We start from the raw sequence: 17,907 nt of genomic DNA on the forward strand, positions 1-17,907 counted from the left end.
CAACTTACATACAATAACATTCCTAACACCAAGAGTTTTCCATGCAAATTTACTCCGGCTCTACAACTAAAGGTCTTAAGTAAAGTAAGTGACTAGAGTAGCTGCACAACTATTGTGTACAGTATATTCCACTCAGTAAAAGATTATATTTCAAGTGCAGTTCATATCATTTACATCCACAACTATTAGTGTCAACTGCTCACTTTCCACAAGTGTGTAGCTCACCTTTGCCCCAAAATGGATTTTCCTCATCTCTCTCAGAGGAGGCAGCTGCGTTGAACCGGCAGCACTCTGGGATTAATGACAGGAACTTGTCCGCTGACTTTCCGTATAAGTCAGTCTCCCTGATAGCACGACGCTGACTCAGCATTACGTGAGTACATGGCAGGAGATACCTGAGAGCGAGAGAACACACAGAAGCAACTTCAGTAATTTTAGATAAGTTAATCCACATGCACAGGATATAGGTTACTATTTAGGAAGCTTAACAAACTGTGTTGTCATTTTTAATTCTACATTTCCATATTTGCCATATTTATCTTGCTGTGACAAACCACCTTAAAACACAGACAGTATGCCCTAATCACAGCCTGCAGGTAATGTGTTAAGGGGGGGGGGGGTCACTGGCAACTTCTGACAGTAGTATGGGAAATGGGAGAAACAGCCATTGGTAGTTCATAAAATTTTTGTAAAAATGGGCAAAAATAACCTTGTCTGTATCGTCTCGTGGTAACTGCTGACAGATGGTGACTTTGCGTCATAACCTTTACTTAATCTAAATGACTAGATGTGTGAAGACTAGATGTGGCAAAATGCTCCGAAGCGCACACAAACCTGAGTACAAGCTGTAGCATGACATCTTCACAATTCAAGGACAGGAGAGTCCTGAAGAGGCTTAACGATACCATGCAGAGCTGCAAAACAAGCAGAGAGAAACTGGTTTGAAAGCAACCATTTTCTGAGGAGGACATACACAAACGTAGGACACTGTGATGATTCATAAAAAATATTTTTTTGAATTCCCCCCCTCCAAAAAAAGCCTCAGAATAAATTTCAGAACCCAAACGATATAGGATTTTTAAGCTCAATGCCAATTTTTGGCAATTTAAAAATGTGATATATTGGTTGATAGTGTTTGTTTTCTGTTTTTTTGTATTACCTTTCTACGCTTTTTTGCTCCACTTGGAAAAGTTGGTATTTGTGTCCCTTTGGTAAACAAACTACGCAACATCAACACTCATAACGTGGTTGAAATGTACATTTTGATACCATATGTTGGTAGCTAATATTGGTTAGACTCCAATAAAATTCTATAACAGCAAAATTTACTATTTTCTTAGCAGTGAACACCAGTAATTTTAGTCAGCGGTGCTGATGTTTTAACACTATTCCTTTTTAACTACTATTTGGGGTAACCATCGTTTCCCTTTTTTCAACCGAATGGTTTCCGTCATACTTCAGGTGAATTAATAGATTTTTTTTCCTAACACCACTGCTGTTCCAAAAAGACTGATATTTATGCATTTGGAGGGAATTTAAGATAATGTTGAAACATTTTGCTGAGGCTTATTTAACCACTTATAAATAACTGGTAACACAATCCTCAATTGTTGCAGCAGACATGAAGAGATTCAGTTTCCATGTTTATTCTGTATCCTACTCAGTTTCTGCTTTCAACCCACTCACCACCCACTCAGTCAAGTTCAAATGAGGGCCTCAGGGCTCTTTCACAAATATGCACGCGCACACACACACACACACACTTATATACGGACCCTTGAATTGCTGCTAATGCGCGTGAGCAGCGTGTCCAGGATGGTGTCATTGTCATGGCGATGCAGCAGGATGAAGCGCAGGAAAGTTTTGAGGAGGGAAGTTTCCGTTATACTGCGCAGAAAAAGATCAAGGTAGGCTGTGCTGGCGATCATCTCATCCACCGATGACTGCAAACACACACAATTAAAGGTGTCTCAAAACTGCTAAAAATATGCAATATGATAATAGTTATGTGTGCACAGTTAAAAGCAACATTAAGGGAATTTGTTCACCCCCCCTCCCCGACTCGGCTGTTAAAGAAACTGCAGCCTTTCTAACAAAAACAGTCCCCTTTGCTACCTTATGCAGGGCGGGGCCGATGACAGGTACAAGGAAGCCGTTGTGAAGGTAATCCAAAAGCTGTGAGCGGACCAGGGGATGGGCGACCTGCACCACGGCGTTGCAGAACTCGAGCGAGTTCATGAAGAGCACGAGCGACGACACGCCCATCCAGTCCTCCCGCCGAAGGGCATGCCAGTCATCTCCTCGAACTTCTATCTTCCTCGGCAGAGAGGAATAAAGAGCGCTGAGGCCTGTCGCCAACACCTGAGGAGAGGCAGAGAGGTCACAGACGTTGCTGACTGAGTCACCTCTAGGAAGTCAGCAGGTGGCACCTCTCAAATAGGAGTCTATTTTTAAAGTTCTGACTTTTGGAAGTAACAAACAAGAGCTACAAACTACACCAAATTAATGATCGAGAAAATAAGCAGCATTTTCATACAAATATCACCAAGTCACAGCCCATCCAACCCCTTCCATTAAGACTGTGCTGACTAACGGCTATTATTACTGTCTGCTGCAAATCTCAACTGAACAGTTTTTAAATATTTTCATCATAATTCAAATAATTGCAGCATGTTGGTCCGTACTCTGACTCCTACTGTTACCAGAAAAAGGTTTAAACGAGTGCCTTCCCAGCACATGCAGACACAGTGGATTCACAGTCTAGCTCAAAGCCCCTCATGTATCTTAGCCTTTTACAGGGAGTGCAGAATTATTAGGCAAATGAGTATTTTGTCCACACCATCCTCTTCATGCATGTTGTCTTACTCCAAGCTGTATAGGCTCGAAAGCCTACTACCAATTAAGCATATTAGGTGATGTGCATCCCTGTAATGAGAAGGGGTGTGGTCTAATGACATCAACACCGTATATCAGGTGTGCATAATTATTAGGCAACTTCCTTTCCTTTGGCAAAATGGGTCAAAAGAAGGACTTGACAGGCTCAGAAAAGTCAAAAATAGTGAGATATCTTGCAGAGGGATGCAGCAGTCTCAAAATTGCAAAGCTTCTGAAGCGTGATCATCGAACAATCAAGCGTTTCATTCAAAATAGTCAACAGGGTCGCAAGAAGCGTGTGGAAAAACCACAGACAGACCAGGCAGAGAGCTCCAGTCCGACTCAGACGCCAGCAAGGTGCAGGTGGAGTACTGGTTTGGGCTGGTATCATCAAAGATGAGCTTGTGGGGCCTTTTCGGGTTGAGGATGGAGTCAAGCTCAACTCCCAGTCCTACTGCCAGTTTCTGGAAGACACCTTCTTCAAGCAGTGGTACAGGAAGAAGTCTGCATCCTTCAAGAAAAACATGATTTTCATGCAGGACAATGCTCAATCACACGCGTCCAAGTACTCCACAGCGTGGCTGGCAAGAAAGGGTATAAAAGAAGAAAAACTAATGACATGGCCTCCTTGTTCACCTGATCTGAACCCCATTGAGAACCTGTGGTCCATCATCAAATGTGAGATTTACAAGGAGGGAAAACAGTACACCTCTCTGAACAGTGTCTGGGAGGCTGTGGTTGCTGCTGCACGCAATGTTGATGGTGAACAGATCAAAACACTGACAGAATCCATGGATGGCAGGCTTCTGAGTGTCCTTGCAAAGAAAGGTGGCTATATTGGTCGCTGATTTGTTTTTGTTTTGTTTTTGAATGTCAGAAATGTATATTTGTGAATGTGGAGATGTTATATTTGTTTCATAGGTAAAAATAAATCATTGAAATGGGTATATATTTGTTTTTTGTTAAGTTGCCTAATAATTATGCACAGTAATAGTCACCTGCACACACAGATATCCCCCTAAAATAGCTCAAACTAAAAACAAACTAAAAACTACTTCCAAAAACATTCAGCTTTGATATTAATGAGTTTTTTGGGTTCATTGAGAACATGGTTGTTGTTCAATAATAAAATTATTCCTCAAAAATACAACTTGCCTAATAATTCTGCACTCCCTGTAATAACAGCTGATGACTTTTATGAAAAGCCAATATTTATTGCTGCTGCCGTGCACATATAGGATGGAGAAACCTGAACCCGTTAGGCTGACAAAACAGATGCAGACAGTTTGTTAAGCAAACTTCCTCAAAAAGAGCTGTGCACGGACACCAAGGGAGAGGGAGCAAAGACGGGATGTTCTCTGTACTCTGCTTACAAAGTGAGAAAGACTACAATTGTTCCTGTTGTCTAAGAATGTTGAACTAGATCCAAAACTGTCAAAGCAAAGCTGATTATGATATGTGTGAGTATGCACAGACAGGAAATAGCGAGACTCGGGCAGAGAGGAGCAATTGGTCATTAACGCCACCTCCACTGGATCTTTCAGCTGTAACTAGGTCAGACTGAAGCTGCTGGAAGGAAGATGAGCAGAAAATAGCTGAGTTAGCACCAGAGTATAGAGACCTGAGAGGGAGGGGGGCAGGGGTAGACTACTGACCACAGTGCTGTATACAGACATCACGCAACACTCGCTCTTATAATGCAGTATGAAAGCTTAAACATTGCTCTGGGACCAGATTCAGTTAAAGCCAGATCCTGACCAATTCTTGTTCATACATTCAAATGTATGCAGACACATGTTCCCATTACAGAACTGTTAAGCAAATTAAACTAATAGCTTTAAATATGCACCTCAGACTGCATTAAGTATAACATGGCTCTTTAATTACATCTAGTGGCAGCTAAAAGAAATGACAAAAACAAGGCAGACAGGTTTTACTTCAAAGCGGAATAAACTTTCCACCTTCAAGTTATGATTGTGTTTCCAAACAGAAAAAAAGGAAAAAAGAAATCACAGTTCAAAAATGATAAAATATCCTTCCTTTGTTTTCATCTTTCTTTTAGGTCTCCTGCTTAAAGAACAAACAGTTATTACTAAAGGGCGCTTCTAAACTCACTGGGGGAGAACTGCATCAGTAAGGAAACCGCATTTCACACAAGTTTTCTTAAGCTGTCTTCTTTATCACTAAACAATAAAGTTTCTCCTAAAAACTGCAAACATGTGATGTTGGGTGAGTTTCTGTTTTTTTTTGTTGTTTTTTTAAATAGGAAGCCTCGAGTTGAGACACAGTTGATAGGATGTAGATAAGGATGAATGGTCTGTCAGAGTGCATAGTCATCTCCTTCTCCTTCCATTATCGCACACCATCACTAATGCATCAGAATTAGACAACCAGCGCGCACACACACACACACACACACCCTTCTCTCTTTCTTAGAAGCAGTGAGGGAAACTAAGTCAAGATCCAACTCTTATAATCTGTCCTTAACCATCACATCAATAAAGAATAGGTCATATTCACCATATACTATACGGTTTTTAGACTCAGAGGTTTTAATTTGAGACTGGCTTTGACCATACTTCTATCAATCACAAGCCAAATTAGCATTATTATGGTAAAACTGTCTGAAAAAAGAGAGACTGAAGAGTGACTCAAAAGCTCCTCACTCACCGGACAAAAGTAGGAGTTCTCAGCGATGTATCGTGCAACAGCCTCGTGACTGGCTGACGCCGCCATAACCAGCAGTAGTGCATCTCGCGCCTGCTGTCCAATGGCTCCATCTCGGTGGATGAATGGCACAAGCAGGGAAAAGATCAGCAGGTTGGTTGAGCCCTGCTGGGCTGGTGCAGCCCGGAACAACATCTCTAGAACCACCGGCTGTCGGGCCATTGACACACAGATCTGGTAGAGGAAAAAAGAATCCCATTAAAGAACAAGAGTCATGAAACGCTGTTGAAAAATCTACTTTGGAGGTTAGTTATTATTCCAACTTTAGCACAGAAATGAATCACTACAAAGGTTTCCTTTTATATGAAAACAGCAGGTCAGTGCCCCTTTCTGGGGAGTTAAAAACATTTCAGGGAACACCATCAATTATATTACTATTTATTTATGCACCAAATTCACCTGGCTTTTGAAGTGGAACCCCTGTAATTAAATGGTACGTCTCCTGACCAATCAGTAACCTGAGCTGGACTATATTCAGCTAACTTTATTGTTTGGGGGGAGAAAAACGCCACAGCATGTGATGCTCTCATTTGTTGGTTTCTCAATCAATTGCTGCCGGGCATTCTCATGAAAAAGATATCAATCAAATTACATTTTAAGATAAAAAAAAAAATCTAGCAAACAGCATGCAAACAGTAAATGCAGCAGAAGCAACAGCAAATGAAAAATTACTATAACTTCTATCTTCCTCGGCAGAGAGGAATAAAGAGCGCTGAGGCCTGTCGCCAACACCTGAGGAGAGGCAGAGGTCACAGACGATGCTGACTGAGTCCCCTCCAGGAAGCCAACAGCAAATGAAAAATTACTATAATTCAAATTGTCAGATTTCATGAAGAGCCACAGCTCAGCTAAGGTTTTTAATACAACAGCCAATTTTTCCAGCCTTCAATTCTCAGTCATCTCACATCCATTCAATTTTAACACAAAAAAATAAAACAAAACTTGTTTGTCATTTGTGGGATGTCTACTATCTGTGAAATATATTTTGTTTATAGTGACTGCATACACACACTGGAAAAGACTGTAGGTTTGTATGTACCTGGTTAAGCAACAATACCAGGCTGTTCTCCAGAGCTGAAGGACAGCCGAGTTCTGGGTCAGCACAAGCTCCCAGGAGCCTAAGAAGGGGGTGGAGAATGGCTGTGTGCTGGAGCAGGGGCTGCTGGGACTGACCGATAAGCATCTCAAACAGTTTGAGCAGTGCACCCTGGCTGTCTGGGTCCAAGCCACGGCGAAGGTGCCACTGAACAAGCCTCTCCAGGATATTCTCTGTGACCACAAGCTCCAGTATGGGCCCCATAGGTGGCACGCTGGTGCCACTCTCTGAGCTCTCAGCAGGACGCTCCTCTGCTAACAAACATAACATCTGGTCGGTGTTGTTTCTCACTGCCGTAAGGTCATCGCTGGAGGATGAAGTCTCATGCTGCTCCAACACCCAAGATATCTGAGAAAAGGAAGTAAGGAGTGTGTTGTTGCTTTATCCAGTGGGCTTAAGTGATGAAGTGTTTGAGGTCCATGCTAACGGACCAGGACAAACACTAGAACTGTAATGGCACGTGTGGGTATTTGTTTATGTAACACAATACATAGAACTGAATGTTATTCCACATTACAATGTTTCCTCAAGTCATGCAATTCTGCTTCAATGTAACTGGTTCATCCTTTAGTTCAAGAGGAAGAAATTCCCTTAAGGCTCTCCCAAGATATCGAGTCCATTAGCACAAACAGACAGGCAACCCTTAAACTTAATATCTCCAGCCATGGCTATTACTGACAAAGAGGCATACAGGCAGATAATACTAAAAACAGGTTAAAATACAACAGTGCACCACAACTCAATTATTTTGTAAGATATAAAACGGCCTGTATTTGTATAGCGCTTTACGGTGAGAATATGTGGTCAAAAGTGTGTGAGAGCAAAATGATAAGCAGAAGTTTAATTTGTCAGCATGACTACAGCAAGAATGAATTTGCAGATCTGGGCCCATGTTGAACAGATAAGAGCTGCATGTTAGATACTGGATAACAAGTCACGAACTCCATTTAGGTGCACTTCTGTGGCTCTGTTGCAATGCATTTGCAACATATCCACTTATGGCTGGTGTCTGCTTCTTCTACAGTGGATTATAAATGCATTTCTCCATTATGACAACCGATCCTTTCAAAGAAAAACTCACTGACAGGATCGGACCTGTATATAGCTTTAGTAAGTCTCGCCAAAGAAGGAGTGGGTTTGCAAAGTGCACACGCCCTGCAATCCCTGGGAAAAACAGAAAATAGTTTCAACCGTCAGGCAGTGACAGACCTCTGTAACCTATAAACGTTCAGTAGGTAACTGGACATCAGCCAGCTAGTTTACTTCTCTCACTGACACTGACATAGTGAAGGTGTGAACTTTCACACATTGTGTGAAGACATAATCATTCACTAGAACAAAGACAAAGCCTTCAAATCACACCAAAAAGAAAAAAGATTAAAAGTAGAAAATTTGAACTATCACAATAAATTGGATTTATTATAATTAACTCACCTGTGAGAGAGAGAACGTTACTTAGGCGCTGAAGAAAATTTAAAAAAGCAGTTTTTAACTTTGATTCTGTTTTGTGACTGACAAAATTATTGTTTAATTTTGAGTTCAGCTTTTCTTGAGTTTTCACTCTGGGTAGGAAAAATAATTTGCCTCAAATTGTGAAAATGGGACAATCTTTGTGCAAAATTTACTTTTATGTGTTGGTTCAAACATTGATGCTGTAACATCAAGAACATTTTTAATTTAAAAAAAAAATCAGTACCAATATAGACCACTGTGGGCAGGGCAGAAACATCGAGCAATTTTTATTATTTATTATTTTGAAGCCACAAAAAGTCGATCACACCATCTCCTGTGACGAGCACACACAGCTGCACTAAGTAAGGCTGCTCAAATATGGCAAAAATCATCATCTCAATCCCCAATATAGTTTCGTCTCAATTACTTAACATGGTTATTAACTAACTTAAAAAATGTCCTTTTAAATTATATTTATTTGGAATTTAAATACAATTGATAATAAACACAATTTGGTGAGTAACACAGGGTCATCTGGTAAAGCGTTAAGCAGAGGTATTTTTGACTGCAAAGCCCATCTTGCAAGAGCAACTGGTGCATTGCCTCCACTTTGGTATCTCTCCAGAGGCAGACGGGCAAAAACAGCCCCAGGGTCATTTGGGGACCTGCAATGCAGGTCCTCATGGGTTACATGTGCCTTTTACTTTTTTAAGATGGATTGTTGATCAAGAGATGGGTCCAAGCTTTTAGGGAGGGGTAAAAACATACCAGTATAAAGGAAAGACAAGAAACAAGAGCTTTGGAAAGAAAAGAAACAGAAAAAAAACTGTGTGTGTGTGTCTTAAGCTCACCTGTCTCCAGTGGTTTTCAAACACCATGAGACAGGTCTCTGGGTCTGCAGTGCAGGGGCTGGAAGGGGCGGCACTCCGGCTCGACCGACTCCCAGAAGCCCGTGGGTTTAACCTGCTCAGCCAGCTCATGGTGAAACCAGCTTAAAGCAGACCAAAGGTCACTAAAACTCAAAGACGTTGAGTCTAACAGAAGGCAAAGGAAATTATATGGGAAAACAAAAGGAAAACAAGAAGTGGGAGAGAGGAAAAGAGAAGTGCAAAAAGAAGGGCAGAAAGGGAAGGGAAAGTGTATCACAACAGAGAAGAGGAGAAAGAGGTCGGCTGTGCAGGCTGTCAATCCCGCTCAGTGTACATCTAGGAAAAGCCTGCTGCTGCTGCTACAGAAACTTTGTGACCCTGTCCTCCTCGTAGACCCTGTCATCCAGTCTGAAGCCAACACCACTCCATAGCCGGTCAGGACTGGCAGTCTCTCTGTGTGAACAAAAAAACAAACAAACCCAAAAACAAAACAACATTAACATCATATAAACCTGGAATAATAACAGCTTAATTCACAAACTTGCTATTACTAAAAGATCTCATTGCATTTCTCTTAATGTGGACTTGAAACATGACAGAATAACCACTAGATTAGAGTGGGAAGTATGTATGTAAGGCAACATGGATACAAGATTCTATGCCTCACTCGCTGTGGCTCGGGAGGCAGGGTCCATGGCAGTAAGCTACCCCAGGACCCCACAGATCTTTCAAGAAAGCTAATATACATTCAGAGGAATGACTTCAGGTGGACATTGTTGATAAAATACAGATTTATAAACGACATTATGCATATGGCAAAAACTACAAATCACCTTTCAAAGGGATCATATCAGCCACGATGTCATTGAGTGTTCAGACCACACATATTACTCTTAAATAAGAATAAATAAAAGCACAGCAATTATCTGAAATGTCATTAATGATTTTGCCCAGTTACACTGAGGTTGAACAGGTGAGTAGCTCATGGTTGGTGCCAAGCTGTTGCATGTGAAGCGTGTAACATTTTGTGGATAAGTTTAGAAAATTATCGCAATGGAAGAAAAGAAAAGTAGAAAGAGCCACGGTAAATGAATTAACAGTTTCAGAAAACAAGTTTTAACTACACACCATTTCTGCAGTATCATACTGGAAACGTTGATGTTTTATCACAAGTCTAATCCTCATAACACCTGCATGGACTGAGCTCATGAAGGAAGGGAAAAGAAATGTTTTTGCTTTCCTTCATTTTCTATTACATCAAAATGCTTTAAAAAATGTCCATGTTATGAAAGGACTGTGCAGTATCAGTAGCTGCTGTGTCCATTTGTCGTCAGTATTTATATCACTGGCTGAACACTGCACTCAAGAACATCTAATGCGATTATATACATATACTATATTCCCAAAAGTATTTTGTCATCTGTCTTCACACCCATATGAACTTGAGTGAAAACCCATTCTTAATCAACAGGTGTTAATATGTCATCTGCCCACCATTTATAGCTATGACAGCTTCAACTCTTGTTGAAGCTGTTGATATGTTACAGTGGTGCCAAAACCCAGGATTGGGGCATGGTGGAACCGCGACTGGGCCAGCCAGGGGAGGTGCTGACCCAAATGGTGTCCGAGTTCGTGCCTACCTCTGCACCCGTACCCACTTCTTGGGTGGGAGCGCCTGCACCTGTTCCTGTTCCACAGAGGAGGGCGGATGAGCAACCTCCACTTACACCACCTGCTCATGCATCTTCTCGGCCTGAGCCGTGGACAGCATGCGGGAGACAGCGTGCTCACCCAGAGCCGGAGGTTGGCGCCAGGGAGAGAGCTGCTCAGCATGTGGTCTGGACCCGCCTCGTTTTTACCAGAAGCCAGCGTCTCTATTAGAAGCGAGTATGAAAACGACAACTGTAATAAAGTCCGCTGAAAAATGCGAATATGTGGTCGGGTCTGCCATACATATGCTACAGTGTGCTTATTTAACCGTTCTTCCAGAATAAAAGTTGTGAGGTCAGACACTGATGTTGGACAATAGGGCCTGGCTCACAGTCTCTGCTCTAATTCATCCCAAAGGTGTTCTTTTGGGTTGAGTTCAGGTTTTTGCGCAGATCAGTCAAGTTCTTCCACACCACTCAATTCTTTATCGACCTTGCTTTGTGTACTGCGATGCAGTCATGTAGGAACAGGAAGGACCCATCCCCAAATGTTCCAAAGTTGGGAGCATGAAATTGTCCAAAATGTCTTGGTATGCAAAACATCAAGAGTTCCTTTTACTGGAAGTAAAGGGGGTGAAAAACATCCCCACGCCATAATGCCCCCATCTGCCAAACTATACATTTAACACAATGCAGTCAGACAAGTACCGTATTTTTTGGGCTATAAGGCGCACTTAACCCACAGTGCGCCTTATGTATTAATTCTGGTTGTGCTTACTAGCCTTGAACCGATTTTATGTGCTCACATTAAGTTTAACATCCAGGCATCCATGAAAACAGAATTTATTAAATTTAATGGAGTTAGAAGTTAGCAGGAAGTTAGCTCGCTAGTTTCCACCTAAGCATGATATAGCATGTTCTGACTGAGAGATTTCTGAAAAAATGAAAATGTACAGCTCTGCTATCACTTCCAACATAAATGAAGACAGGAAACTAAACAGCACTGACTTTTGTAGAGCTACTGAAGTTGGGCTAGCTGGTATATAATGATGTGTTATGTGATCGCTAGCGACACAGCTATGTTAGCATAACATTAGCACAGTGAAGCTGGAGGATGAACGCCAACTTTTTTTCCACTCGATAAAAGTTAACGTGAGGGTTTCTGATGGTTAGGGACAAATGCAATCGCATGACAGGATGCTGTAAACGGACCAAACCTCAGTCAGGAGAACAACTGAGATAATTCACAATACGAGGTTAGTCATTCATATACTGCAACAACATGGGAATAGAGCAGCTGCAAGAGAATTCAACACTAATGAATCAATAGTACGGAAGTGGAGGAAGGAAGACGAATGAGTTGAGTAAAGTTTGACTTATCTGACTGTTTTGTTTCGCTTAATGCACCTTATAATCCGGTGCGCCTTATGTATGAAAAGCGACCCGTTCATCGATGGTGCCTCCTTATAATGTGGTGCACCTTATGGTCTGAAAAATACGGTACCGTTTTCCTGGCAACCACCAAATTCACTCATCCACTAGACTGCCAGATGGAGAAGCATGATTCGTCACGCCATTTTCTTTTCTCTGTGGTAGCAATTCTGCTTAATTTGTTAAATCCCTTATCAATAGCCTTAATCTAAATGTCATTCTGCTGTCTTAAGTCATCCAAGACAGAAACCCTTTCTGTGCTTTTACGTGCATGCAAGTAATCAGGTTGTGCTGTATTCGGTTTCCTCAACTGGTTAAGAACAAGAGGTTGAATGGTATAAAATGCACTCCGCCAGTAAGTGGGATATTTGATATTTTCCTTCAGCGCCATCAGAATTTAATAGCTCCAAAAATATCTGCCAGGAAGTAGTGCACTTAGTGAGTTATTGTAAGGATTAGTGAGAAATAACTGAACAGATGGTTAATGATGGATTTTGCTGCTGGAAGGGAGGGGGGAGGGGGATGTTTGTTCTTTTACTGTTGTGCAAACCTACAGTGCAGAACTTTTGGCTCTCAGACTTAAAGTGTAAATATCAACACTATTGACTCTTGCATATACAGCGCTGTGCAAATGACTTGACCCACCCCTCATTTCTTTCCATTTTGCTTAGAAAATGATTTATTGAAACATCTAAACATACATGGATATACAGTATATAAAGCAAAAAGAGTTTACAGAATTGTAAGAAGCTTGAAAGACAGTGTTTGGCATTACAACCTTTATTCGTCAACATAGCCTGAACCCTCCTGGGCAACTCTTGCATGATTTCTTCAAGTTATCTTCAGCAATAGTCTTCCAGGCTTCTAGAAGTACATTCAAGCTTTTCTTTGAGTGCCTTTTAATTAGATCTCTGTCAAGATGATCCCGCATTGCTTGACAGATGTTGAGGTAGATTCTGGAGGGGTCAGTCCATGACTGATAGTTTTCCATTGTGCGTTTTTCTATCCAGGTATGCTTTTACTGCATTAGCATTGTGTTCGGGATCACTGTCATGCTGAAAAACAAGTCATTGCCAATCACACACAGTCCCAAACCATGCCAGAGCCTCCACAGTGTTTTACAGATGTCTGTAGACCATTACTACGGATTCATGCTAATACTTATGCTTATGATAGTATCAATATAAGGACTCCCAAATGTCAGCATACTATCAACTGCAATCACCATTAAAAAATGTTCTGGGTTTTGTTTTGTTTTTATTATATATGTGAGCAAAAATATCGCTGTTGCAAATTTCCTTGAAAAATTGTTATATAATATTGAGACTACATTGAGCACCCCTAACAACAATTTGACCAAAACCTCCAAATTTGGATTCATCGCTCCATCAGATCTGTTGCCATGTGTTTTCAGTCCAGTTCTTGTGTAATTGATATACCTTAGTGATATGGTTATGTTTTTATGTGACAAGCTGCTAGTAATAAAGTGCCTAAAGACTAGAGATGGCACGATACCACTTTTTAATGTCCGATACCGATTCCGATATCAGAAATTTGGATATCTGCCGATACCGATATGAATCCGATAAAGCGTATTTTGTAATCAATAAAACGTTTTTGTTTTGTTTTTTTTAAATATCTTGCTGCATTTTGTATAAGTTCATACTTAAGTTTTAAAAAACAAGCGACCGAAGCTATTCTGTTATACCTGTATGCAAAAAATACACTCCACCCAAAACATTTTATAGTTCAGCAACACTGATCGGTCTAATAAATTTAAACCTACTCCATCCTCCCTATTCTGGTATTTTAAAGAGTACTTAGTAGAAATATTAAGCAACCTAACTAATAGGGTTGCCAACTCCCAGCAAAAATATTAGGGTGGGGGGGTGGTTCCCTTGTGGTGGAACCACATACCTCATAGCTGAGCCGCTATGAGGTATGAGGCCAATCACCGTGGTGTCATCGCCCTTAATCGATGTAATCAACTTTAATTTAATGCAAGTGTAAAACAAATGCACAGAAATCAATTATTATTCTACAATAATTAAATAGATTCAACATCTTTCTTCAACAGAATTGCAGACTGCACAGATGGTACCTTCCCAAAGGAAAAAGTACTATAGCTTATTAGGGTGTATATTAGACTTATTAGTTACTATATACAATAATGGATTTCTATACATTTAATTGGATGACCACTTTTGTTGTAAGATTCAGATAATTATTTATTCAAAGTTTTTAAATGACATAACAAAGAAAAATATTTCTTTGTGCCCCCCTTTCCCTGTTAATGCCCAACCTGGCCCCCGACAAAACTTTGCTAGACCTGCCCCTGCACAGTTACCAGCTGTCAGCTACTTAGAAAAGGATCCTGGGGTTATTTGTCTCTCAGAAACAGTTCATAACTTCAACTCATTCATGTCACCTAAAAGGTAAACCTGTTTCTCCATCACCTGTTCAGCTCTGATGATTCAGTAAGGACATCTCCTGGTTTCATCTTCATGTTTCCCTCTCACCACATATCCAAACCAACATAATGACCAGCAGCTTTTATAGCCGTGGCTCCAGCAAACCTCAGCTGATACTAGAAATTAATATTAAATAAATTTTAACAACAGCTTATCACGCTTAAACGTGCTGCTGTTGTTTATCCACTGTCTCCTCCTTCTAGCGCAAAGTGGGCGATAAACAAACAAGAAAGACGGGACTTGTGGCAGAAAAGCCGATCAGCTGATCATTGATCAGTTTCATGTTTGAAGTAATAACAGGAGAGGAAGGGGGAGTGAATGAGAGAAGTAGATGCAACTGCGCAGCAAAGACAGAATAACTCCAGCTTTGTGTCTATTTTTTAATTCTAGCTGGAGTACGGGACAAATCGCTTCCTTTTCACCTCAATATGGAACTCTGATGGCCAGTCCAGCTGTGGCTCAATATATCAGTTGTTAAGCTCAACGTGGAAATACTATGCAAACATTCAGGGATGAACTTACACACTTGCTTTACTTCTCTGGGATAGTTTTTGCCAAGATGAAATGCTGCGGTAAGGAAGCATGAAGCGAGGCTCCAAATGCTCCAACAGACCGCCGACAGGTCTCGCAGACAACAGCCGCTCTATCACGTGACACATACTGCTCCGATGCCCCGAGCTGGGTTACGCCAAGTAGCGCGTTTTGTGAGGTGATTGTGTGATACTTCGGATCGGATTACATTTTTTATTTCTCTCTGATATCCGATCCAGTAATTTAAGTCAGTATCGGACCGATACCGATACGTAATATCGGATCTGTCCATCTCTACTAAATAATCAAAGTGTTTTTATTGAGTTTTCAGAAAGCATATCATTCATACAGAAAAACTATACCCAGACAGAGAAAAAAAAAAAAAGGGGGGGGGGGGGGGGGAGTTGCCAGTTATGGAGTAGACGGAAACTCATCTTCAAAATAGGAAATGAAAGGCTGCCAGACCTTAAAGAATTTCTTGGTGTTGCCCTGTATAGTAAATCTGAGATGTTCTAATTTGAGGTGTGCCATCACCTCCTCCACCCAGCGTTTATGGGATGGCGGTGTTGCCTTTATCCAGTTGAATAGAATCAATCTCCTAGCCAACAATGAGGTGAATGCTATTGCCTTCCTCTGAGAGGCTGTTAGTTGAGTTTCCCTCGGTGCCACACCAAAGATGGCTGTCAGAGGCATTGGTTCCATATCTTTATTATAAATGAATGAGAATGTTCTAAAGATGTTAGCCCAAAAGTCTTTCAGCCTGGAACAAGACCAGAACATGTGGCATAAGTTGGCTGGCACCTGTTTACATCTGGGGCAGGTCGGATCGGCCCCCTGGTACATTCTTGCCAGTTTCTCCCTTGACAAGTGGAGTCTGTGTAACACCTTGAACTGTATCAATCCGTGTCTTACACATACAGAAGCAGAGTGTACTAGATCTACAGCCCCTCCCCAGTCAACCTCTGAAATGTCCAGCCCCAATTCTTCCTCCCATTTCCTTCTTACATTGTCCAGGGAGGGGGAAGCCACATTCTGAATATTTGCATATAGCGTGGAGATTGTCCCCTTAGCAGTCGGATCTGTGTCCATCAGCTCGTCTATCCATCCGCTTTGTGGAAGCTCGAGGGAGGGGCTGAATGACTTTTTCACAAAGTCCCGAACCTGGAAATATCTAAAGTAATTAGTCTTGGAGGAGATTCCATAGTCCTTTTCCAGTTGAGCAGCAGACATAAAAGTACCATTTTTAAAAAGATGTTTGACACATTCCACCCCAGCTCTATGCCATTCCCTAAAGGCTGTTCCCCCGAGGGCTGGGGGAAACAAGTGATTTCCATAGATGGGAGCAGATAGGAGGGCGTTTCTGTTTTTAAAATGTGATCTGAATTGAGTCCAAATTTTCAAAGAATTAGATACCACCGGGTTGTTTGTGTAAAAATGTTTGCTCAAGGGTAGAGGAGCGCAGACCAGGGAGCGCAGGGACACTGGGCTAGAGACATACCTTTCCATATGAACCCATATTGGGGTTTCATCCTCATCTAACTCTTTGACCCAAAATAACAACTTATGTATATTAGCAGCAAAATAATAGTACATATAGTTCGGCAGAGCCAGGCCTCCCTCTTCTTTCTGTCTCTCAAGAAACTCCCTTCTTATCCTGGGGACTGTTTTTTTCCAAATAAAGGCAGACGTACATTTGTTCAATTCCTTAAAAAATGATTTAGGAATGAAAATCGGTATCGTCTGAAATAAATAGAGGAGCCGTGGCATTATATTCATTTTAACAGAATTTACCTTCCCTGCTAATGATAAGGGGAGCGATGCCCACCTTTCCATATCTAATTTTGCTTTGTCCAGTGCAACTTTAAAGTTATAGTCCAGTAAATCTTTATACTTACTAGTTGCATTAACACCTAAATATGTGAATCTATCCTTATGTATTGCAAAGGGATAGGCCCGGAAAGAAAGTTTCCTCGCCTGTTTATTAATGGGGAAAAGAACACTTTTGTCTAAATTAATTTTATAGCCCGACACCCTCCCAAAATCTTTGATAATACCAAGGGCCACCGGGATACTAATGGCAGGGTTTGACATGTCCATCTCTACTAAAGACACAATTTTATTCCCCCCCCAATTGTTTTCGGTGTGTAACACTAGTTTATTCTTTGAGTTAAGTGCTTTGTTTAATCCTTGAATGGTCTGGACTGAAAAAAGGTGAAAAAGCAGCCAAAGTCCAAAAAAAACTTCAAAAGATCTTAAGAAAGTCTGACTCCTTGGAATCAAAATGTAAAGAAATGAATCCTGGCTCAAGACGTTTGCACAGTATTGTATGTATTTCCTATGGATAACATCCCTTAGGCTTGATAAGTTAGTAAGTTCACTTTAACGGAGATATATAAATGTTAAAGTAGATTTCAAACATTTGTTATTGTGGCCACATGATGTGGACCAACATCACATGAACTGGACTTGGATCACACGCAAGTAAGAGGTCTACCAACGTCATGCTCAACTTCCTTAAATCAATAAGGCTCAAATGCTTCTCTTTTTTTTCCTTCGCTCCCCTGATACAGAGTATTTACACACAAAGAACAATGGAAAAGATGGGTTACTATAGTCCACACCTTTTAATGACTCACTGTTCCTTAACATCTGATTCAAACTTAATGACACTGCTTGAAAACTGCTTCAAATGCATAAATTCATAATGAGGATAAAAATAAGATGATTATCTTACCCTAAATGAAGTTTAAGGTAACTGCTGATGCAGCTACTGTGCACCAGCATTTCAAAACTTTCTGACCCCGATG

General features: G+C 41.1%; 1 protein-coding gene across 1 annotated transcript in view; it reads right to left on the reverse strand.

Moving 5' to 3' along the window:
* Positions 1-17,907, reverse strand: part of fhip1b (FHF complex subunit HOOK interacting protein 1B) — a 28,530-nt gene that overhangs the window by 8,077 nt on the left and 2,546 nt on the right. The window contains exons 2-8 of the mRNA XM_084954851.1: positions 9,001-9,471; positions 6,641-7,045; positions 5,545-5,775; positions 2,116-2,361; positions 1,776-1,943; positions 835-914; positions 226-395 (exon numbers count right to left, since the gene is read on the reverse strand). Of these exons, the coding sequence (XP_084810977.1) occupies positions 226-395; positions 835-914; positions 1,776-1,943; positions 2,116-2,361; positions 5,545-5,775; positions 6,641-7,045; positions 9,001-9,129 (1,429 nt within the window). The 5' untranslated portion in view covers positions 9,130-9,471. The remainder of the gene's footprint in view (positions 1-225; positions 396-834; positions 915-1,775; positions 1,944-2,115; positions 2,362-5,544; positions 5,776-6,640; positions 7,046-9,000; positions 9,472-17,907) is intronic.

Source organism: Perissodus microlepis, chromosome 16, assembly GCF_051167445.1.
Source record: "Perissodus microlepis isolate ML-2025 ecotype Zambia chromosome 16, ASM5116744v1, whole genome shotgun sequence".
In the NCBI taxonomy this organism is placed as follows: Eukaryota; Metazoa; Chordata; class Actinopteri; order Cichliformes; family Cichlidae; genus Perissodus; species Perissodus microlepis.